Source organism: Leucopleurus acutus, assembly GCF_964270905.1.
Source record: "Leucopleurus acutus genome assembly, chromosome: 13".
NCBI classification, from domain to species: domain Eukaryota; kingdom Metazoa; phylum Chordata; class Mammalia; order Artiodactyla; family Delphinidae; genus Leucopleurus; species Leucopleurus acutus.
The window spans coordinates 88,583,481-88,608,751 of NC_139155.1; the positions used below are offsets into that span (position 1 = coordinate 88,583,481).

General features: G+C 44.5%; 1 protein-coding gene across 2 annotated transcripts in view; it reads right to left on the reverse strand.

Annotated features, from left to right (window-relative positions):
• The window catches only part of STX2 (syntaxin 2), a 32,918-nt gene extending 7,998 nt beyond the window's left edge, over positions 1 to 24,920 (reverse strand). For both annotated transcript variants that reach the window (XM_082853314.1, XM_082853313.1), the window contains exons 1-8: positions 24,850 to 24,920; positions 19,915 to 20,014; positions 7,945 to 8,019; positions 6,212 to 6,285; positions 5,444 to 5,552; positions 3,412 to 3,485; positions 3,153 to 3,290; positions 937 to 1,047 (exon numbers count right to left, since the gene is read on the reverse strand). In XM_082853314.1, coding sequence (XP_082709440.1) covers positions 937 to 1,047; positions 3,153 to 3,290; positions 3,412 to 3,485; positions 5,444 to 5,552; positions 6,212 to 6,285; positions 7,945 to 8,019; positions 19,915 to 20,014; positions 24,850 to 24,870 — 702 coding nt within the window. In that variant the 5' untranslated portion in view covers positions 24,871 to 24,920. The remainder of the gene's footprint in view (positions 1 to 936; positions 1,048 to 3,152; positions 3,291 to 3,411; positions 3,486 to 5,443; positions 5,553 to 6,211; positions 6,286 to 7,944; positions 8,020 to 19,914; positions 20,015 to 24,849) is intronic.
• Positions 24,921 to 25,271: the final 351 nt, after the last annotated feature.

Sequence of the window (25,271 nt, forward strand, 5' to 3'; positions counted from 1 at the left end):
GAAAAAGCAGGGTGAGATGCTTTGCAGGCTGACATTAAAGCCCAGACGTGCATCTTATTTGAGAACGTCCATGGGCCATTGTTACGGGTAAATCCGCGCTCAGAATCTGACTATGTTTCCTGAACGTTCTGCAACTCCCTCTTTACAAGGAGTTTGTGAAACTCCCTTTTTTGCCGTCACATTGGAAACCTCCCTGCCTGGCACTGAGGCAGCCGCCCCCAGCAGGTGGGAGGGCGACAGGCCCTGAAAGCACGGGTTTGGTGCTTCGCGTTGCTCCTTTCCACACTGGAGACAAAGGGACCAAGAAGTAACGGGTGAGGTCACACAGTGAGACACACAGCTTTCCAGTCCCTGCATCAGAACTTAATTCTGTGGTTTCGCTGTTTTCTTAGAAGAGCTTTCACTCACACACGACACACGTTAAGATTCAGGTAAAGATACTAAAACTCGTTTACAAAGCTTCAACGCGAGTGCTACGTAACGTCTTTGGTCCACGGTCTCAAATAATTCTCTTCTTTCCTCCAAACCAAAGGATTAGCAAATAACGTAAACAAAGAATAAAGTGCTCACTGCGTAAGATGTGTAACCAATGGTTTTTAGAACTTCCAGTCCCATGAGTTTTGTTATGTCCCTCCACATAATGGCCCAAGACACAGAGAACTCTGGAATTGGAACCCATGCAACTGAGAAAAGCAGAGAGACCGACTTTGGCTGCAAAGGGTTTTCATTACTTAAAACCAACAGGGTTCACAGTCAACATAACTGATAAACTTCAAACCTTTTAGCAAAAAGAATTACTTCAGTTTTCAAATGAAACATTAATGTAAGACATTTTCATTTCTTGGAATACCTTTTAAGTGGGCTTGCATCGATGTACGCACACTCAAAACCAAATCCAGAGAAAAACACACTTCAATTCTTAAGGACCAAACTCACCCTTCTTGCTTTGCTTTGATATTTAATAGCTTTTTTCGTTTCTTCTTTAGCATGTTCTACATAGTCTGTGGCATTCATAACGTTTTTTTCTATGTTGTTGATCATTTCACCCTTAAAACAGAAAGTTTCAAACTTAGGAGATACTTTCAAATGACTTAATTGTGTATCTTAAGACAGCCACAGAGCAGCAGTAAAGTTTCCACAGGAACATAATGTGCGTGTAATGGACACCGAATTTTTTTTCACATTTACGAAAAGATGAGACCATTATAAATGTACAATATGCAGAATAATCAAAATCCAACTTATACTATAAAAAGAACTAAAAGGGATGGGCAACAATGCTGATAACTGAAGGCATATCACGTAGACTTTGAGATATGCTTTAACATGAGAACACTCTTCAAAGATGGGCGCAGTGAACGGGAGGCGGCTAGCTTTAGGCTAAGCGAATATTTACTATTATGCACGTACATACAGTGGACGAAGAATGACATCTTTTCTAATGGGTAGAAAATTGCTGCAATTTCTTCAGAATAGCTTACGGTGGCCACTAAGCTGACTAAATTAATGAGGGGCATCCAGTGAAATGCGAGTGACAGACACATTACCTGGTCTTCTGTCCACCGGCAGACACAATCTGCAGCAGTGAGTGGTAAAGCATTGAAGAATGACGCAGTTAACTCACTCATTCACACATGTACACTTACTAGTAAGCTTTGATTAAACGCACATGTTGAATTAGACGAGCCAATATAACGCGGCACTAACAGACTTCTAAAAGGAAACAATGGAACAAAGCTAAGAACACATCGATTTGTCTAATGGCGACTAATGCATCTACATCGAACAATCCTAATTAAAAGTCCAGGGCACTCTAAAACCTTCAGTAATAACAAACGAATCACTGATTGTCTTACTGTCTAACTGGTTTCCTTCCTGAAAGCAAGAAGCTGGTGGCAGCCAGACTCCCAGCTCTCCCCCTTCTGCGCCGTGAGTGGCGCCGGCCCTCCCAGCAGAAGGGGTGAGCTTGCCCGTCCCCGCCCTGCACTGCAAATGCACCGCACTGCAGCTCTGCACACATTTTTATGACAAGGTTCCTCAAAGTAAACACTGTTCTTCAAATGTCAGTGGCGATGTGGAGGATGAACCTGGCACCTGGATGGACTTCCCAGTGATCCTTACATAACCCAGGCAATGAGAAATAGGCCAGTCAGACTCGAACCTTCTTAGAGGACACAAGAGATCCTGAAACCAGCCTCCGCGGGAGCGAGGACGTGAGTGTGACGTGAATCCTAAGATGACTTGGTACGAATGCTCCCCCTTCACGGGGCGGTCAGCTGAACTCAATGGCCCACTGATCAGTGAGTGACCGAGGGCGAGCGTCACGCGCTTGCAAAGTCACGGAGGACCTCATTCAGCATCACGAGAGGAAGCGCAAGCACAGCCACAAACCTAACTGGAACCACCGGCTTGTGCTTCACACTGAATTTTCTGTTTTCAAAAATCTGTATCAACTTCCTCAGTTCCTCACAGGGTCTCCTCACACCCCCGTCACCCCGTGCCGGTGGTACTAGACACCGCGTCGCAAGTATAAGCTTCTAGTTACGTCACAGTGTATCCCCTTTGGGGCTTATTCTTTCATACATTTCTCCCAATTGTTACTCTAGTATATGGTCCTTACAGAAAACTTGAAAATACATATATTTTAGAGAAGAAGACTAAAATTCCCATAGTCCCACTGCTATTATAGTGCTTGGTATATTTCTTTCCTTCTGTGAGTACTGTTTCATGCAGCTGAGTTCATGCCATATATACATACACACAGGAGTAGAAGGGCGTGTGTTGTGTACATATTCACGTTTATACATACACGTGTAAGGTTTAGTATCTCCCTCTTATGTCAACTTGAAATTCTGGCACATAACGTTTATATATTTCATTCAAAGTCCTCCATGAACAAAGACGATGTTGCCTGTGGCTGCCTAACAGGCTGTCCTACGGACACACCACACACAACTTAAGTAAACCAGTCCCCCACTGTTGAAAGCTGAAGCTGTTTACAGCGTTTCAGTCTCACGTGGCAATAACACTACAACTGCTGAATTACGAGACCGCATCCAGAATACTGGCTTTCTCAGGTATACTGGAATCAAACGTAAGATTTTACAGAAAACAGCTCTCTGTCTCGGAGAAGCAGAGACGTGTGTGACTACCTGAGTCTCAACGAGCACGGCCATGTCCACGAACAGCTCGTGCAGCTCTCGGATGCTGGTCTCCAGCCTCATAATGTCTTTATGACGCGACTCAATTTCATTGAGAGCCTGTCTAGTAATCTGTGAATCTGATATAATCTTTGAAAAACAAAAACAGAAGAGAAATACTAATGAACTTACGATTGCTCTGGAAGTTAAAGAAAAAAATCATCTGTATATATACAAACACACAAGGCCACAAAGCCACCTGCATACTCACGTCCGATGTGAAAATGGAAGGATTCCCACTTTCCAGCATCTCTTCTAGTTCATCATCAGTGGTAGTTTTTCCAGCTAAAATATTAACAATTAAAAACTCCATTCAGAATGCAGCAATATTTAAAAATGACTTTTGCAACCATAAGTTAGCAACTAAAATCTGAGTTGTTAATATTTTCAACCAATGTTTTTCTAACCTCTCCAATGTATTTTCTTAGGCAAATATTAACGATGAGAGAAATTAACATAAGCCTAAGAAGTAGGAAGAACTGGAAAACACTCATGAAAAATCTTATAACTGGAATGACTAATAAAATCCAATTTTAGTCTGAATAAGGAACAACTATAAAAACGAAACTGATAATACATTCTGGCGTATCAGTTTTCCTACAAGTTTAACTCTGGCTTATAGGAAAAGGGGGTAAGCTAGATCCAGCATATGTTAAATGCACATAATAAAGACTGCAAAATTAGCATCAGAGGCTCTAATACTTTCTGTAGTTTGGGCGTTAATACTTTTTCCTTGAGTTAAATGTAGTAATGCTGTGTATGAACAGGTTCACAGAAGTTTGGAAAAACCCAACTGAAACATCATCATAATTAAAATATCATTTAATGTGAATATTCACAGCAGCATTATTCATAATCACCAAAAAGTGGAAACAACCCAAATGTCCATCACCTCATGGATGGATAAACAATGTTAATGTGGTCCATCCACACAATGGAACATGATGCAGCCGTAAAAAAGCGATAAAACACTGGTGTTTCCTGGAGTGTGGTTGAACCTTGAAAAAACTGTGCTAAGTGAAAGAGACCAGTCACAAGAGACCATACGTTGTGCGATTCCATTCATGTGGATGCCCCAAATGGGCAAAATTACAGATACAGGAGAATAAACTGGCAGTAGCCTAGGGCTCAGGGGAGAAATGGGAAGTGCCCAACAACGGGCACCAAGCTTCCTTCTGGAGTGATTAAAGCGGTCTAAAATTGATTGTGCTAATATACTAAAAACCACTGCACTGTACAATTTGAGTACCATTCACATGGTACATCAACTATATCTCAATAAAGATGTTAAAATGTCATTATTTATTTTGGGGGGCTGCGTTGGGTCTTCGTTGCTGCGTGTGGGCTTTCTCTAGTTGCAGCGAGCGGGAGCCACTCTTTATTGAGATGCGCGGGCTTCTCATCACGGTGAGAAGGTGTGTGGGCTCAGTATTTGCGGCACGCAGGCTCAGTAGTTGTGGCTCGCGGGCTCTAGAGCGCAGGCTCAGCAGTTGTGGCACACAGGCTTAGCTGCTCCGCAGCATGTGGGATTTTCCTGGACCAGGGCTCAAACCCGTGTCCCCTGCATTGGCAGGCAGATTCTTAACCACTGCGCCACCAGGGAGGTCCTAAAATGTCATTTAACGAGGTTCACGTTTCCGGCTGCTCCCCCCTCCCCAAGCCCGTGGGAGACGCAGAGCAGCCCCAGTGGAAGGTGCACCCACAGGGGGCTTGTGTCACAGCTGAGGAACCCTGACCTTCCGTAGTGGGCAGTAAGCAAAGCTGCCTAACCTTTATTCAGCAAGCAAACTGCCTTCCGCCCAGAGGGAACCACGAGCTGCATCTTCTAAGGCTGCCTGTTACACAGACAGACACCCGCGGGAGAAAGCCTGGAGCAAAAAGGCAGCGAGTGTCTGCTCACCAGACATGCAGAACCGCGAGACCCACAGGGAACTGTCCCCTGAGACGGGGCAGGAAGAGTTGGGGGACACAAAAAATACAGGAAGAGATGACGGCTGAGAGTCTTCCAGGTCTCATTAACGCTCTACAAGTAATCTAAAGTCCACTCACCTAGAACTTTCTGAAGGATTTACATAAATAATAGGTTGGTTGATTCAATGAATAGGAAGCTATGAAAGCACTTTAGGCTTACATTATTGACCAAAACAGAGATGGAATTACTTTTTTGAAGTTACACACTTTCATGTCAGACCCTAAGGAAGAAAAATATGTTTTTAACAAAAGTAGCACGTTCACTGACTCACTTATTTCTAGCTGGCGCTGGATCCGGCCTTTGCTTCGCTCCCGAAAGAGAGTCTGTGCTTCGTTATACTCGGTCATGACTTCCACAAACTGTCGAGACAGCACTGAATGCTTTTAACATAAAAAAAATAGATCAATATACACTGGTCATTGCTTCTATTAAAAGTGATATATAAAAACTTTACATTATAGAGATTCAAACTAATATGCCCCTTACTCCTTCAAATGGAAAATAAGATTAACAGCAACTTACTGTATAACAGAATCTATGCTAAGAACTTTACATGCATTATCTTATTTGATTTTCACAGTAATCTTACTATACTATTACTATCCCTCATTCTATAGAAGTGAAACCGTCATTTCAAGAAGTCAATTAGCCCATAGCTACAGGCTGACTGGGTCAGGTTGGCACCCAGGCAGACTGTCCCCAGAGCCTGAGCACATAATCCCCATTTGTCAGGCAGAGTTAAGGGGACTAAATTCCACTTTGCTGCACCATAAACCTATAGACGGTGAGGATTTTACCATGAACACTAAAATGACTGGGATAATTCTTTGCTCTTCAGAACAGAATTCTGCTGTTGGGCTGAATACACTTTTTTTCATCATAATCTAGAGAGGGAGTCTATTAAATACGATGCCTTTTTTATGCAGAAATGCTGAAAGAACTAATGTGATGGTAAAGACGAAATTATTTTGAATTTGGAAGAAGTATGAAGACCTATTCTTCAGCACTGCTTCAATCCAGACACGGCCAACAATCCAACCTGGGTTCTGCGTATCCGAAGGTCCACTGACGTCCGGTCCCCGCTCTCATCCTGATCAAAACTCTGTTCAATAGCTAGAAACAAACAGGAAAGAGTTTTGTTGTTTTTTTTTGCGGTACGCGGGCCTCCCACTGCCGCGGCCCCTCCCACTGCGGAGCACAGGCTCCAGACGCGCAGGCCCAGCGGCCATGGCCCACGGGCCTAGCCGCTCTGCGGCATGAACCCGTGTCCCCTGCATCGGCAGGTGGACTCTCAACCACTGCGCCACCAGGGAAGCCCAAGAGTTATCTTTTAAACTAAAAAATGAAAGGTTTTCAAGCCTAACCTCAAATGTATTTTCTTATCTTTTCAACTCCTAGTAAATTTATGAGTTTTGGTAATTGTCAGTTGCTGATGATATCAGAAAATAAAACCAGATGTTACAGCTTCACATTTCAAAGCAGGCAACATGAATCTGATCAAGTTTGGAGAATTTAACTGTCAATCCACAGGAAATACAGAGCACAGTGTAACCTGTTAAGTGACATTAAAGGGGTGAAATCAGCAAAACTCTGCAACATGGCAACATATCAACCAATCACAGGATACGGTCCAAATAAGGAACCCAATTCAAACAAACTATTAAAAAAATTTAAAAATAAATAAAAAGATCATTGGGGAAGTATGAATTCTGACTGGATATTTTATAATAAAAAATAGTAATTAATGTGACTTAGATATAATAGTAGTATTATAGGGCTTCCCTGGTGGCACAGTGGTTGAGAGTCCGCCTGCCGATGCAGGGGATGCGGGTTCGTGCCCTGGTCCGGGAAGATCCCACATGCCGCGGAGTGGCTGGGCCCATGAGCCATGGCCGCTGAGCCTGCGCGTCTGGAGCCTGTGCTCCGCAACGGGAGAGGCCACAACAGTGAGAGGCCCGTGTACCCCCCCCAAAAAAAAAAAGAAAAAAAAAAAGTAGTATTATAGTTGTACTTGGGGGAGAAAAATCCTTCTCTTAGAAATACACACAGAAAACTATATGCTGATGAAGACCCAGATGTCTGGGATTGGTTGTGAAACCGGCTGGGTGAGGGCCACTGGGACCTGCAGAGCTCAAGGGCATGGACACGGGGCTTGTGGTGGTGACCCCCTCCCCCGACATACGTCTGAAATTCTCCTTAATAAAGGTTCATTTTGATCTTCAGAAATATTCTTGATTTGAATGTCATTTTGTAAAAATTAAATACAGTCTGTCTTTCTACCACAGGGAGAAAACCCACGTCTGTTTCGGTCCCACGGGGAAGCTGTGGACCTCCACCCGGCACCGTCAGCTGAGATGAATCTACGAAAGGTTCAAAGGAGCTCACCGAGTACGAGGGCATTCAAGAAGAACCCAGCAACTCATGTCAAAGGCTAGTCGCCTTCTCAAATATCTGCAGTTTAGCCCCAAATGTCATAAAATATAACAGATTAACAATTTATAAGCGAGTGCTAACTCCTGTTGGGCACGAATTAGTGCTTCACTCTGAAATTTAAGGGTTAACAGCCCTTAGGTTTAGCTCCTCGTTTAAGAATTCTAGAATAATGAGGAACTTAAACAAGACTTACTATTCCAAGTACATACAACTTATTTTAAAGCGGTCACAATCTTAACTTTTGAAACTGTAAAAGAATAAGAAGTTATAAAGAAGAAAATAATAATTACCCACATTCCCACCATCAATGATTACATGTAATCACAACTTTACACTCACATTTTAACTTGGTCCGAATTTTATTAGCAGTTTTCTTGATTTCTTTGTTCAGATCTTCAAGTTCTTCTTTTATTTCTACAAAATTAAAAAAAAAAAAGACGTGAGTTATAATATCCAACAGCAGTGTTCAACAAACTTAAACAGAACAATATTCTTGGTAAATAGTCGTTTGTTTGTTTCTTGAGAAAAACTACTGATCACCCCAGTGGTTCTCAAAGTGTGGGTACTGGACCAGCAGCTTCCGTTATCAGGTGGGCATTTAGTAGAAATGAAAATTCTTGGACTCCACCCCTGACCTACTCACAGGAACTTCACTAGATGGGCCAGGACTGTGACTTAACAAGCCCTCCAGGCGGCTCTGGTGCACACCTAAGTTTCAGGATACCTGGTTTATACCAATTAATTGATGAAACAGTTCCTTGAACCCAGTGCTGACACCTAGACCTGAAAAAGGAAAGCAGAAATTTAACCATATTCTGGGAGGAAAAAAGCCTCCACGTGTTTGACTTCTTTCCTGCTGTCCTCTCTCTCATCAAAGCGGGCTCCTGGCAGGAGCGTGGGTTCCTGCACCGGGGAAGGCTGAACTCACACCCCCAGAGGCCCCGCCTCCGCGTGCGGGGAAGGAGGGTCGGGGAAGGGGTCCAAGGGGAAGTGCGCGTGGAGCAGGTCTGTGCAGGGTCCACCCAGTGAGGACACGACGCACCAGTTGGGGGACAGCCGGGGACGCTGACCAGCCGCAGACACATGACTGAGGACTGAGAGTGTGGGGGACATTCCAAGGGCTCACCTCTCTGGATAAGAAAGCCCCAGGGTTGGGGGTCACTCAGGACGGAACTCCTGGACCTTCCTGCTAACACAGGTGCGCAGGGGCTCAAGCATTAATCACAGAAATACAAGAGGCGTTACAACGCTTAACCCTTCAAGCTACAGAAGCTGGCCATGAGGTTATATTTGATAACGGCAGGATTTCAAATCTCTGAAAACAAGGGCAATACTGGGAACTAGGTCATTCCTATGAGTCCTCCTGCTGAGAACAAGCAGAAGAGCTGGACGTCATCAACCTATAAAGGCAGCAAAGAAGACTCAAAAGAAGGAAACCCAGAGAAATGAGCCCAGCAAGGGAGCTGCTTGAGCCAGAGGCAGCCACGGCCTTGAGAAGCCAAGGAAAAGCTGAGCTGAAGCTAAAGACCACATGCTGGAGAAAGGGGAGCCGCAGGCCCAGAACGCCAGTGCACAGGGCCAACCAGCAGAAACGTTTAAGAATCATCTCGTAAAAAAGAAAATACTATCGAGAGCAACAGCCAGCTCTACCCACCACCAGTCGCTCCCACCAGGAAGCTTGCCCAAGCCTCTTACATAGCCTCATCCACCACAGGGCAGACAGCGGAAGCAAGAAGAACTACAATCCTGCAGCCTGTGGAACAAAACCCACATTCACAGAAAGACAGACAAGATGGAAAGGCAGAGGGCTATGTACCAGATGAAGGAACAAGATAAAACCCCAGAAAGACAACTAAATGCAGTGGAGATAGGCAACCTTCCAGAGAAAGGATTCAGAATAATGAAGATGATCCAGGACCTCGGAAAATGAATGGAGGCAAAGAGCAAGAAGATGCAAGAAATGTTTAACAAAGACCTGGAAGAATTAGAGAGCAAACAAACAGAGATGAACAATACGGTAACTGAAAGGAAAACTACACTAGAAGGAATCAATAGCAGAACAACGGAGGCAGAAGAAGGGGTAAGTGACCAGGAAGACAGAACGGTGGAATTCACTGCCACGGAACACAATAAAAAAAAAAGAATGAAAAGAAAAGAAGACAGCCTAAGAGACCTCTCGGACAACATTAGACGCAACAACATTCACATTATAGGGGTCCCAGAAGGAGAAGAGAGAGAGGACCCCAGAAAATATGTGAAGAGATTATAGTCGAAAACTTCCCTAACATGGTAAAGGAAATAGCCACCCAATTCCAGGAAGCGCACAGAGTCCCAGGCAGGAAAAACCCAACGAGAAAGACGCCGAGACATATAGTAATCAAACTGACAAAAATCAAAGACAAATGAAAATTCTTGAAAGCAACAAGGGAAAAATGACAAATAACATACAAGGGAACTCCCATAAAGTTAACAGCTGATTTCTCAGAAGAAACTCTACAAGCCAGAAGGGAGTGGCACAGTATATCTAAAGTGATGAAAGGGAAGAACGTACAACGAAGATTACTCAACCTGGCAAGGATCTCATTCAGACTCGATGACGAAATCAAAACCTTTACAGACAAGACAAAAGCTAAGAGAATTCAGCACCACCAAAACAGCTCTACAACAAATGCTAAAGTAACTTCTCTAAGTGGGAAAAACAAGAGAAGAAAAGGACTTGCAAAAACAAACCCAAAACAATTAAGAAAATGGTAATAGGAACATACATATCGATAATTACCTTAAACGTGAATGGATTAAATGCTCCAACCAAAAGACACAGGCTCGCTGAATGGATACAAAAATAAGACCCATATATATGCTGTCTACAAGAGACCCACTTCAGACCTAGGGACACATACAGACTGAAAGTGAGGGGATGGAAAAAGATATTCCATGCAAATGGAAATCGAAAGAAAGCTGGAGTAGCAATGCTCATAGCAGATAAAGTGGACTTTAAAATAAAGAATGCTATAAGAGACAAGGAAGGACACTACATAATGATCAAGGGATCAATCCAAGGAGAAGATATAACAATTATAAATGTATATGCACCCAACATAGGAGCACCTCAAGACATAAGGCAACTGCTAACAGCTATAAAAGAGGAAATCGACAGTAACACAATAATAGTGGGGGACTTTAACACCTCACTTACACCAATGGACAGATCATCCAAACAGAAAATTAATAAGGAAACACAAGCTTTAGATGACACAACAGACCAGATAGATTTAATTAATGTTTATGGGACATTCCATCCAAAAACAGCAGATTACACTTTCTTCTCAAGTGCGCACGGAACACTCTTCGGGATAGATCACATCTTGGGTCACAAATCAAGCCTCATTAAATTTAAGAAAATTGAAAGCATATCAAGCATCTTTTCTGACCACAATGCTATGAGATTAGAAATCAATTACAGGGAAAAAAATGTAAGAAACACAAACACATGGAGACTAAAAAATATGTTACTGAATAACCAAGGGATCACTGAAGAAATCAAGGAGGAAATCAAAAAATACCTTGAGACAAATGACAACAAAAACACGATGATCCAAAACCTATGGGATGCAGCAAAAGCAGTTCTAAGAGGGAAGGTTAGAGCAATAGAAGCCTACCTCAGGAAGCAAGAAACATCTCAGATAAACAGTCTAACCTCACACCTAAAGGAACCAGAGAAAGAAGAACAAAAAAAAGCCCAAAATTAGCAGAAGGAAAGAAATCATAAAGGTCAGAGCAGAAATAAATGAAATAGAAACCAAGAAAATAACAGCAAAGGTCAATAAAACTAAAAGCTGGCTCTTTGAGAAGATAAACAAAATTGATAAACCATTAGCCAGACTCATCAGGAAAAAGAGGGAAAGGACTCCAATCAATAAAATTAGAAATGAACAAGGAGAAGTTACAACAGACACCACAGGAATACAAAGCAACCTAAGAGACTACTACAAGCAACTCTATGCCAATAAAATGGACAACCTGGATGAGGTGGACAAATTCTTAGAAAGGTATAACCTTCCAAGACTGAACCAGGAAGAAATAGAAAATATGAACAGACCAGTCACAAGTAATGAAATTGAAACTGTGATTAAAAACCTTCCAACAAACAAAAGTTCAGGACCAGAGAGCTTCACAGGTGAATTCTATCAAACATTTAGAGAAGAGCTAACACCCATCCATCTCAAACTCTTCTAAAGAACTGCAGAGGAAGGAACACTCCCAAACTCATTCTATGAGGCACCATCACCCTGGTACCAAAACCAGATAAAGACACTACAAAAAAGGAAAATTACAGACCAATATCACTGATGAATATAGATGCAAAAACCCTCAACAAAATACTAGCAAACAGAATCCAACAACATCTTAAAGGATCATACACCATGATCAAGTGGGTTTTATCCCAGGGATGCAAGGATTCTTCAATATATGCAAATCAATCAATGTGATATGCCATATTAACAAACTGAAGAATAAAAACCATATGATCATCTGAATAGATGCAGAAAAAGCTTTTGACAAAATTCAACACCCATTTATGATAAAACCTCTCTAGAAAGTAGGCACAGAGGGAACCTACCTCAACATAATAATGGCCATATACAACAAACCCACAGCCAACATCGTCCTCAATGGTGAAAAACTGAAAGCATTTCCTCTAAGATCAGGAACGGGACAAGGATGTCCACTCTCGCCACTATTATTCAACATAGTTTTGGAAGTCCTAGCCATGGCACTCAGAGAAGAAAAAGAAATAAAAGAATACAAATTGGCAAAGAAGAAGTAAAACTGTCACTGTTTGCAGATGACATGATACTGTACATAGAGAAACCTAAAGATGCCACCAGAAAACTACTAGAGCTAAGCAATGAATGCGGTAAAGTAGCAGGATGCAAAATTAATGCACGGAAATCTCTTGCATTCCTATACACTAATGATGAAAAATCGGGAAGAGAAATTAAGGAAACACTCCCATTTACCACTGCAACAAAAAGAATAAAATACCTAGGAATAAACCTACCTAGGGAGACAAAAGACCTGTATGAAGAAAATTATAAGACAAGCCATTGATGAAAGAAATTAAAGATGATACAAACAGATGGAGAAATATACCATGTTCTTGGATTGGAAGAATCAATATTGTGAAAATGACTAGACTACCCAAAGCAATCTACAGATTCAATTCAATCCTTATCAAATTACCAGTGGCATTTTTTACAGAACTAGAACAAAAAATCTTAAAATTTGTATGGAGACACAAAAGACCCCCAACAGCCAAAGCAGTCTTGAAGGAAAAAAATGGAGCTGGAGGAGTCAGACTCCCTGACTTCAGACTACACTACAAAGCTATAGTAATCAAGACAATATGTTACTGGCACAAAAACAGAAATACAGATCAATGGAACAGGATAGAAAGCCCAGAGAGAAACCCACGCACCTATGGTCAACTAATCTATGACAATGGAGGCAAGAATATATAATGGCAAAAAGACAGTCTCTTCAATAAGTGGTGCTGGGAACACTGGACAGCTACATGTAAAAGAATGAAATTAGAACACTCCCAACACCATATACGAAAATAAACTCAAAATGGATTAGAGACCTAAATGTAAGACTGGACACTATAAAACTCTTAGTGGAAAACACAGGACGAACACTCTTTGACATAAATCACAGCAAGATCTTTTTTGATCCACCTCCCAGAGTAATGGAAATAAAAACAAAAATAAACAAATGGGACCTAATGAAACTTGAAAGCTTTTGTGCAGCAAAGGAAACTATAAACAAGATGAAAAGACAGCCCTGAGAACGGGAGAAAATATCTGCAAACGAATCAATGGACAAAGGATTAATCTCCAAAATATATAAACAGCTCATGCAGCTCAATATTAAAAAAACAAACATTGCAATCAAAAAATGAGCAGAAGACCTAAACAGACATTTCTCCAAAGAAGATATACAGATTGCCAAGAAGCACATGAAAGGATGCTCAACATCACTAATTATTAGACAAATGCAAATCAAAACTACAATGAGGTGCCACCTCACACCAGTCAGATGGGAATCGTCAGAAAATCTACACAACAAATGCTGGAGAGGGTGTGGAGAAAAGGGAACCCTCCCACACTGTTGGTGGGAATGTAAACTGATACAGCCACTATGGAGAACAGTACGGAGGTTCCTTAAAAAACTAAAAACACTAACAAACGTAGTAAGGTAGATAGCTAGTGGGAAGCAGCCGCATGGCACAGGGATATTGCATGGCACAGGGATATTGGCTCGGTGCTTTGTGACAGCCTGGAGGGGTGGGATAGGGAGGGTGGGAGGGAGGGAGACGCAAGAGGGAAGAGATATGGCAACATATGTATATGTATAACTGATTCACTTTGTTATAAAGCAGAAACTAACACACCATTGTAAAGCAATTATACCCCAATAAAGATGTTTAAAAAAAAAAAAAACTAAAAACAGAATAACCATATGATCCAGCAATCCTACTGGGCATATACCCAGCGAAAACCATAAAAAACCTTAAAAAACTAAAAACAGAATAACCATATGACCCAGCAATCCTACTGGGCATATACCCAGAGAAAACCATAATTCAAAAAGACACATGCACCCCAATCTTCACTGCAGCACTATTTACAATACCCAGGTCATGCAAGAAACCTAAATGCCCATCAACAGACGAATGGATAAGGAAGATGTGGTACATATATACAATGGAATATCAGCCATAAAAACGAACGAAATTGGGTCATTTGTAGAGATGTGGATGGATCTAGGGACTGTCATACAGAGTGAAGTAAGTCAAAAAGAGAAAAACAAATATTGTATATTAACGCATACATGTGGAACCTAGAAAAATGGTACAGATGAACCGGTTTGCAGGGCAGAAATAGAGACAAAGATGCAGAGAACAAACATATGGACACCAAGGGGGGAAGGGGGGTGGTGGTGGGATGAATTGGGTGACTGGGATTGACATGTATACACTGATGTGTATAAAATGGATGACTAATAAGAACCTGCTGTATAAAAACATAAATAAAATAAAATTCAAAAAAAAGAAAATATTATCCTAAGACTCATACTATGGCCACAAGACTTCATATACCAAGCCCAGTTCTCAATCAAAAATAACCAGGAGGGTTTCCCTGGTGGCGCAGTGGTTGAGATTCCGCCTGCCAATGAGGGGACACGGGTTCGTGCCCCGGTCTGGGAGGATCCCACATGCCACAGAGAGGCTGGGCCCGTGAGCCATGGCCGCTGAGCCTGTGCGTCCGGAGCCTGTGCTCCGCAGCGGGAGCAGCGGGGCCTCTCACAACAGTGAGAGGCCCATGTACAGCAAAAAAGAAAAAGACATCCCACACGGAGCAACGGAGATCCCATGTGCCGCAACAAAGACCCGGTGCAGGCAAACAAATAAATAAATAAACAAATAAGTAAATAAAAATAAAGGCATTTGTGTCTAGGCTTTATCTGCCTAGGTGTCTGGATCAGACCCTGGAAAGAGGGTAAAACAGCTATAAAGGCTACCAACGTGATGATTTTTGACTGAGAATATGGACTGTGGATTAGACAGCGTTTTTATCAACATCAAATGTTCTGAATTAGAAAATTACAAGAGAACCTCCTCCTTAGGAGATGAACACTGGCGTACTCAGGGGTGGATGGTCACAAGGCCTGCAACTCACTCTAAAATGAGTCAGCAAAAATAACGTGTGTATGTATGCGTGTGTATATATACATGTGCAGTGTGTGTGTACAGGCACACATATGCATACACACACACACACACACACATACACAAAGAGAAAGAAATCAAACGTGGCGAAATGTTAACAACTGGTGAATCTCAGTGAAGGGAACGTGAGTTTTCACTGTACCGTAATTGCAACTTTTCCATAAATTAGAAAAGTTTCAAACTAAAAATGTGAAAAGAACATTTAATGGGACGAGTCCCTTGATGTAGCACGATGTTCCCAGGAATGCTGGCCCGAGAGGTGAGCTGACAAGTACTCAAGGACACACAGGTAGGCGAGGATGCGCGGGGCGGAGTGGTCTGTAACCGTGAAACCCGGACGCTGGGTGGGCCCGCGGCTCCACCTGGTGCTGCCTGCGGTTCAGGGCAGCAGCGGGACGGCAGAGCCGGCTGAGTCCCAGGTTGCTCGAGACTCTGCACTAACTGCTCACCCTCTCCATCCCCCAACATCCTCGGTTCTCGGACACACCCAAGGGGAGCACAGGCCTCGCGAGGCCAGCACAAGGAGTGAACGGGCCTCCACCCGTCCAGTGTTCAGCCTGGTCCCTGCTGCTCTGCACAGCAGCAAGTCTAAGTTAAGAATCATATATGACACTACAACGATGCGAGGTCCCGGCAATACCCGTCACACACTGGGAGCAAGCTATCTATCTGTAAACAATAAAAGGCACACTGCCATCCGGCCCCAGGCCATTCTGCTCCCACAGAAACGGCCGACAATGACCACCAGGCAGCCATTAAATAAAGGGTCCTGGAACGCTCTGCTCATCAGCAAAAGAGGTACACTGTAAGGCAACAGGCACTGGGTGCTCCAAACTCTACACTTTTTTAAAGATTTTTTTTTTCTTTTGAGGTGGACCATTTTTAAAGTCTTTACTGAATTTGTTACAATTTTGCTTCTTCTTATGTGTTCTGGTTTTTCGGCTGCGAGGCATGTGGGATCCTAGCTCCCTGACCAGGGATCGAACCCGTACCCACGACACTGGAAGGCGAAGTTCTAACCATTTTACGCCAGGGAAGTCCAGTACACTTCTTTAAAAGTGTATGTTTTATACATATTTTTTGCTAGAAAAATATTTACCGAAACGTTAACGGTGTTTATCACCACGGGACAGGTTACGAGCATTGTTTTTTTTTTCTTCCTTTCTGTTTTCTTCCAAAATGCCCACGATAAAGCACGTAATTAACTCTGATAACGTAAAACAGGTTAACTTTTTTTTTTTTTTTTTTTTTGCTGTATGCGGGCCTCTCACTGCTGTGGCCTCTCCCGTCGCGGAGCACAGGCTCCGGACGCACAGGCCCAGCGGCCGTGGCCCACGGGCCCAGCCGCTCCGCGGCACGCGGGATCCTCCCAGACCGGGGCACGAACCCACGTCCCCTGCATCGGCAGGCGGACTCCCAACCACTGCGCCACCAGGGAAGCCCAGGTTAACTTTAAAAGATGAAGAGGGTGAGGGCGGGGCGGGGGAGCCAGTCAGCAGGGCTGGACGCTAAGGAGGGAGGACAAGGGCCAGGGCTGAGGCTGCCGGCAGGACCTGCGGCGCACCCAGGGTGAGGGGAGGCCCGCGAGACCCCTCTCGGGAAGCAACAGCCGCCGCGGGGCGAGGCAGGGCTGCGGGCAGGCATGCTTGGACGGGCAGACGGGCGGCCTTCCGGTCCAGGAGCCCGGACGGAAGTGCAGCGAGAGGTGGCCCAAGGCCACATGCCACAGTTGTCCTTAAAAAGGAGACACACACCTCTCACGCGGAAGCAGGAGGAAGGATGGGATGGAAACAAGGTGATGGGGGGAAACACACTGACGACAGTAGCAGTCGGCATTTACACGGAATGGTGCGCGATCTGTCCGCGGTAAACAGTGAATTCACGGTGGAACTGGGGTTTGAACCCACCGCTCACCTGAGAAGAGGCTTTCTACACTAAGTGGTGACCACACAGTTCTCAAGCGAGCCTGAAACGTGTACTCCAGCAGAAAAGCACAAAATGCACCAAGGAGGAGGATTTAGAGACGGGAGGCAACCAGATGTAATCGTCGTAGCTCAGAGACGAGAGGCCAGCCCAGGAGCGTGACAACGCAGACGGAGAAGAAGGGCAGATAAAATGTTAGCAGCAGGTTGTGTGACTGTTTAGGACGCCCATACCTAAAACATGGGATGAAAAGAAGGGCTCTGACTCCTGATTCAAAGGAACTACAAGACGTGTTACTGATGAGTAACATCCCCTCCATCCTCTGATGGTGATGCCAGCCGTAACACTATCACCAGCAAGACCCAGAAAGTTGAATAACACACATTTCAGGCTCCCACCAGGGGGGTCCATGTTTTGGAGGGCCTGAAACTTACACATTTTCAGTGGCCCTCTTAAAAAAAGAAAGTACAGAAATGTTAAGTCAATAAAGAAAAGTGAGAGTAAAGGGGCCCTCTGCTAGCTTCTCAGGCAAATCTTTCTCTGGGATCTTGTCACTGAGGTTAATGAAACAACCTGGCCGGCCAGCCAGCCCTGCCTCTGCAGCAGAAGCCAACAGGCCAGGGCCCGGCCATGGGGTGGCGCCAGCCGGTGGCCACTGTGCTCTGGAACCCCTTCTGCGGGCCCACCCAGGAGCCCCAGGCAGGGAGGGCACCGGCACCGAAGAGCTGGAGCTCCACCTTGCCCCTCCCCGCCCGCCAGGACGAAGGGCTGCACTGCCCCACCCTGGGCACTTCCTAGGGCCCAGCATCGTGGGGCAGGAGTAACCGCGTTGCTCTTTACATAGAGCAACTCAGGGAGCAGCGAGACATCACTTCTTACGCTCTGGTTCACACCCTGCTGTGAAACAGAGACAGGAAGCAACAGTCTTATTCAGAGCCCAAAGGGACTACTACGAAGCGTTAAGAGCCCCAACTTCACTCCAACATTGTTGAAGCTGCTGTAACTTGGCAGCAAGAGTTTTTCGGAGGTACACTTCTCGAAAGAAAAAAATACAGTAATATGTATTCAAATTCAGCTTCCCCAAGAATTGAGCAAGATGTTAACAGGTGTTACACAAAAAGTTCTGTGAGCAAATACATTTGTGAAACACTCCACTAAGCAAAGGTTTCTTCATGGCAGGACTTCTCAGAGCCTTTATTACTCTGCAACCTTCCAAGTGGAGATGTGGTGTGAAAAGGACTCCGAATGCATTTGGCCACAGAAGTCTTGTTTCACATACTAGCTACTGAGATTCATGCTCCGGGAACACACTTTGGAAAATATCCTTCTAAATCGTAAGACAAGGCACCTACAGACGCCCAGAGCGTTATCTTACGAGACATGCAAAATCTTCAAAATGAGTTTCTTCAATTTAATACCAAGTTATTTTTTCAATGTAAGGCCACACCAAATAACCTAACAAAGTTGCTTTCAACTTTCCTCCAAGACTGAGAATAAGCGTGTTCCCATCACCACTTCTATTCAATGCTGTACGGAAAGTCAGTGAAGTAAGTCAACTGAAAATAAAAAGCATAAGAACTGAGGGACAACTGTGATTATTCACAGGTGTCATGACTGGGTGCAGAAAAAAACCTAACAGAATCCACAAACAAATTATTAAAACTAATTAAGTAATTAGGCAAGATAACGGGATACAAGGTCAACATACAAAACCCACTGTATTTCCATATATGGAGACAAGTAGAAAACAAAATTTACAGCAGATACTGTTCACGTTAAAACCGAAAGCATCACCTACCATGAAAGGTGTGTGAGACCTCTACAGAGAACCCTACAGAACATCACTGAGAGCAATTACAGAAGATGAAGCAAAGGGACAGACCAGCTGCACGGATTAGAAGACTCAGCATTGTGAGGATATCAATTATCCCCCCAAATGATGTATGGATTCCAATTTGCAGTCTCTAGCTTATCCAGATCCATCTTCCCTTTCAAGTTTTCAAAATTTGTCACTGTAGATCAAGGAAACACTTCCTTATAACTAACAACGCCCTGATGTCCAGTTAATGTTAAATCACTTGCTCACATGCTGCCCTCAACAGACACTATGAACAGCACGCTCCATACAGAAGCCTTTGCTGAAGACTTAAGATCACTTCAGTCTGTTCATCTTTAAACCTGCTCTAACAAGTACTGTTTTCCAAATCAACCTCTTACTAACTTTCATCTAAACACAAAGTTCTATCACTCCTGTTTAACTGTGGACATAATACGGATCTAAGGCCCAGTCACTGACGTGACCCCGAAGTTCTGCAAGGCCACATCCATGTATGCTCGTGGATATCACACATCAGTGGTCCTCAGCCCGGCTGAACACCAGATCCCGCAGAAGCTGTAGAAAACCACACCGATGCCTTGGTTCATCCAGACCAGAGGCAGGAGAATCCCGAGGGGTGGCCCACCAGCCGCCGGCACTTTTTACAAGCTCCCAGCTCAATCTCACGTGTCTCCAGGCTAAGGCCTATGCTGTGGACAGCAAGAGGGACAGGCACACAGATAGACAGACACACTTCTTTTTAAAACCAACAACTTACTTCCTTCTGGGTTTGGTGCAGAAAGAATGATGCTGTGGTTTTTCTTTACTTCTTCAACATACTGAGCTATTTTAGCTATACTGTTTCTGATCTCCTCAACCTAGGAGACAGAGAGAGAAAGTCATCACCACTGCGGCAAATGCACATTTGCAACCACTTTCCATTACCTAAAAAGAGAAGGATAAAAGAGGAAGAAAATAAGTGAATAATTACCACAAAAAGAAACAACCACCTTTTCCCATTCATTTAATTTAAAAAATAAAGGGAAATGCGCCATATTAAAATATCTACCTTTATGGCTAAGGCAATATCAGCCACCGGGAAGACGTTGCTGGTTGTAAGAAGTTTTACAATCAAGACCCAGTATTACCACAGATGATGGCAGCCAGAGGCATCTACTACCAACGCCAGGTCTCCGTGCAGTCAAGAAGGGAGCTCACCCTGCAGCAGAGGCCGACCATCATATTCTCATGCGGGGAGGTACTGACAGCTGATAAGACCAAGCCTTCCTAGTCATTATTTTTTGCCTCGGATAGTCTAAAGTATTCACTACTTGTCTCAAAATGTAACGTATTCATTAGCAAGATCTGCCCAGATGGATTCATAACAAGTGTGGCAGGCTGAATACTGTCCCCCAAAATGTCCAGGTCCTGGCCCCTGGGACCTTGGATGGTTACCTTATATGGCAAAGGGAACTGCAGATGTGACTGAAACAAAGGGCCTTGAGATGGGGAGATACAATCCCGGATCCCCCGTGGGCCCTCAGTATGACCCCAAGGGTACTTGTAAGAGGGAAGTGGATGGAGATGGGACGAGAGAAGGCGGCCACGCGACACCAGTGAAGCACAATGGTCTGCTGCCGGCCTGGCAGGCGGAGGGGCACCCGGGGTGCAGCTCGAGAGGCGGGGAAGGCAGGGCGGCGGGCTCTGCGCGGAGCCCCTGGGGCGCGCGGTCCTGCTGGCAATGCGGCTCCATCCCGGTGGGGCCAGCCTGGGCTTCCGGCTTCCAGAGATGAAGACAGTACATCTGTGCTGTTTGAAGCCGCTCAGTGTGTGCGGCCCTAGGAAACTGAGCACAGCTTCTCCATCTGAACGATGAGGAAAACCCTAAAGCCCATCAGCAGGGGACTCGTTAGGTTACATTACGGAACTCTAACAAAAGATACGAAAACACCTCCAGGATATATTACCAAGTTAAAAACACGCCGGAAAAAAAATACCCACAAGGTGCAGGACGACACGTATACATGTTAGCAACGATGCAAGGAAGAGGTCAAAATAAGCAGAGATTAACCTGCAGATGTTAAGTGTTAACATTTACATGAAGAAACACTGGGATGTCTAAATAAGAAACTAAGAAAAGGGTCACCTTCCGAGGGGAGAGGTGAGGAAACCAGCAGATGAAGACAGGAGTGCGGGCGAGGCTTCTCGTGCGAGTGCATCCTCTCCCACCATCCTGATTTCTGAGCAACGGGGACGCACATCCCAGTGGGGAGGTGAGATGCCAGCGTGAGGAGCCCTACGGACTAGAGCGGCTCTTGTGTGTTTGGTCTCAGCGCCTCTTTAATCCTGAAAGTTACGGAAGACCCCAAAGAGCTTTGGCTCACGTAGGCTGTAGCTCGCTTCGGGTAATTCCCATAGGGGAGAAACAGCTCCGACATGCGTTAATTCACTGAAGACAGTTAATTACAAGCCCACAACATGCCATGGTGGATGTCCACGTTCTCATCCTCAGAATGTCACCTACGGGGCAAAAGGCACCTCGCAGGTGTGATGAGTTAAGAGTCGAGATGGGAGATTACCCTGGATTATCTGGGTTGTTCCAGTGTAACCACAAGAGTCCTTATAAAACAGAAGCCAACAGGACCAAACTTAGAAAAAAGCGACGTGACAGGAGAAGCAGAGGCTGCGGTGAGGTGCCCGACGCTGGGGAAAAGGGCCCCGAGCCAAGGACGCAGGTGCCCCCAGAAGCTGGAGAAGGCAGGATGCAGCCTCTCCCCACCGGGCCTGCAGGAGGGCGCGGCCCTGCTGGCACCTTGACAGGAGCCCCAGTGGCTCGTTTCAGCTTCGGACCTCTGCAGCTGTCAGGCTCTAAGTGTATGTTGGGTTTAGCCACTACGGTTGTGGTAATTTGTTACACCAGCAGTAGGAAATTAATACAGATGTTAATACCAATAACCTATTTTTACGGAAAAAGCAGAATTCCCTCCCCCCCAAATCAGTGAAAGTACGAGCATTGATCTACATTTTTCTGCAAATCTAATTTCTAGCTTAATGGAAGGCATCTTGATTCTGATACCTGCTTCTGTGTTTAGTCTGTTGCCGTATCACACACTTGATGTAGCCTCTGGGAAACTCCCCCATTGTCCATTCACGACAGAGTGAGAGGAAAGAGGTAAACATCTTGGTATTTTTATGAAAATCGTTACCAGCCACACGAACTCATTGGAAAGGCCTTAGGGACCCCAGGGACACTGGGACCAAGCCCCACAGCACATTTTGAAAACCAAAGTTTTAGAGGAGAGTTGAACACAGAATTCTACTTGCATAGAGCAGTGAACGGCTATTTCATTAGGCCTGGGTGTTATTTCCATTTATTTACAGTCAATTTCTACAGAACTTCATACATTTCACATACTTATAATTTAATTAATCATGTAAAAACAGTACACAGAATTAAAACGGCATCTTTTAAAATGTTTGCTACTGTATCATGCAGGCTTCAACACAAATGATGACTTTGGGGTTTTAGTGCACAGATCTACATTTCAACGAGGCATCATTAAAGCAGCATTTCTGAAATAAATTCAGTAGCACGCAACTGTCACAAAGTAGGAGAGACACTGTTTTACCTCTTGGAGGGTTCTGCAGTACACATGCCACTAGTATCTGTGCAGCAGAAGTCCCAGCGTGGTCCAAAAAGAAAACTGCTGGACCACCGACTCGGGACCAGGAGGGAAGCGCCACCGTCGCTGTGGCGCCAGGTCCACCAGGTCCATTTGCGCCTGCGAAGCACAGCACGCAGGGGGCGCCCCCCCCCCCGCCCCACAACTACAAACCACCTTCGCAGAGAGGAGATTCCTGGCCGCTCATTACAGCACTATGCTAGTCTTCAGCAAACACTGGCCACGTGCAAAATTCCTACCTTTTGCAATGTTCTATGTGGTATGTAAGATCTGAATGCCATTTTCTAAGAAAGAGTTTGTATTAACAAACATCATTTGCTTCTCTATCTGTCTAAGAAGTCATTTCACAGAAATTAACTGTATAATAAATCAACCATTTAACAAATGAAACTGGAACTTACGTTACAATCGATGGCCCTCAAACCTCCCTAACACGAGTCACCCGTTTCTGTCTGCAGCTCTGAGACGCCCACAGCCGGAATGGGTTAGCGCGAAGTTACTGCAGCTTAATGACTGAGTGATTTACATAATTCTTCTACAAAGTACAACGACAACATTTAATGCTGGGAGATTCTTAAAATAAGAAATATGTTTTTCCGGAGAACTGGTAAGGAAGAATGAAGCATCTAGGTAACGGGGGTAAAATCAGGGAATCAGTGATTTTACGAAGTGGGCAGGTGAGCTCAAGACAGTAGAGAGTCTCATTTCCGAAGTGAAAGCCGGAAATCCACCAGCTTAACTCTTTTGTACCTTAAAGTAAGTTCCTGTAGCTAATGATTTAATTTCATGTTTTTTCCATTACATAAGATTAAGAACTAACATAAATGCTTGAAACCCAATGAATAGGTTCTTACACTAGGTATTCAATAAATTCTGACTGGATCTGGAAAACTGGTAACTTCTAAAGTTATCTTAGATAACTTCTAAGATATTTTTTATTAACATATTACATATTTTCAAATCCACGTATTGACAGACCGGTTTAGACTGTCAACAGATTTGAGTTAACTGAAACTTGTAGACGAGATTCAACATAATCAAAACAAGTCCTGCAAATGAAGCTTTCATCATTAAAAAATTACACTGAACCCGTTTCTTTTCTTCATATGTAACAAAGTCAAAATATTTGTTCTCTGACTCAATTTCAAAAATTTTAAATTATGCAAAATTTGATCAACTATGACTTAGGGTTAACAATTTAAACAGGAGCCAGCCTAGAAACAGCCCTGGGGGGCTAAGAGGGAGAGGGAAAGGCCTCGCAGGGAAGCCCGAAGGAACGGACAGGTGTGAGGTCAGATCCAAGGGCGCGGGCCCACACGCAGACAGCCCAGAGAAAGGCCGTGCTGCCTGACAGCAACAGCAGAGCAGAGCTGCCACAATCGCATCTTTGCTTCTGGATAAGACCTCTCAGGACAGAAGTCCATATGACCTAGAGACCGGCATTCTGAAACGTGGAAAACTCCGCAGGGAGGAATTTAAAATTCAATCAAAGAGTTTAGGAAATATACAACGTGAGCTCTTTGATATGTGGGACTCACTGCCATTCTGCAGGAGGAAAGCAAGGGAAGCCTCGCTGTGTGTACCGTGCACACCTGACCACCAGCTGAGGGGCAGCACCGCCCCCAGGCCTTCCCCACCCCGGGACCAAACCGCCCCGAGTCTGGAGAACACCGCTGGCCAAGGGTGCAGCAGCATCTCCCCGGGGCCTTCCCGTGCTCCGAGGACGCGCCTTCCCCCAGCACGGCCCTGGAGCAGCAGCCCCGCCGGGCCAGCACCCCAGCCTGCGGGCATCAGTCTCCGCACGTGCCCTCCACACCCACGATCACCATTCTCAACCCCCCACCCCACCAAGTCCATCACTAAGAAGAATGTTTTCCTAGCACTAAAAAGTCTAGAGAACGTTTGCAATTCAAACACCAACTTTTAAAAATATTAGGGTATTATTTCAAATATGAGAAGTGCACAGTTACATTAGTTTAACTATGTTTAAAGAAAACAAGTCCGTCTGGGTTTCATTAAACGGCTCTTACCTGATGGAAGAAATCATCCATAAAATGGTCCTTTTCAATAACAACAGTTGTGTCTCCATCATCAGTTTTCCTACACTAAAATGGAAAAATATAAAATGTAAAATTCTGGTTTTAAAAATTTTCACATAGACACAGTGAACTGAAAGACAAGAGCAGTTCGGTACCTACAGGATCCCAACTCACTAAGAGCACCAAAGTGCAATGACTCCGATGTGTGCCAGGGCCGCACCAGGCCACAGTCAAGGCAGGCAGACCAGGCTGCACGCCCTGAGAAGCAGCCACGTCCTGGGGAAACGATGGCGAGATCTCAGGACTGAGAGACGCAGAATCACCCGTGCTGAGTACGTCCATTTAACACAGGCCAGGTTTATCCTCAACAAGTGAAACTGCTTCCATTGCACACTCTCTATAAAGATTGAAAA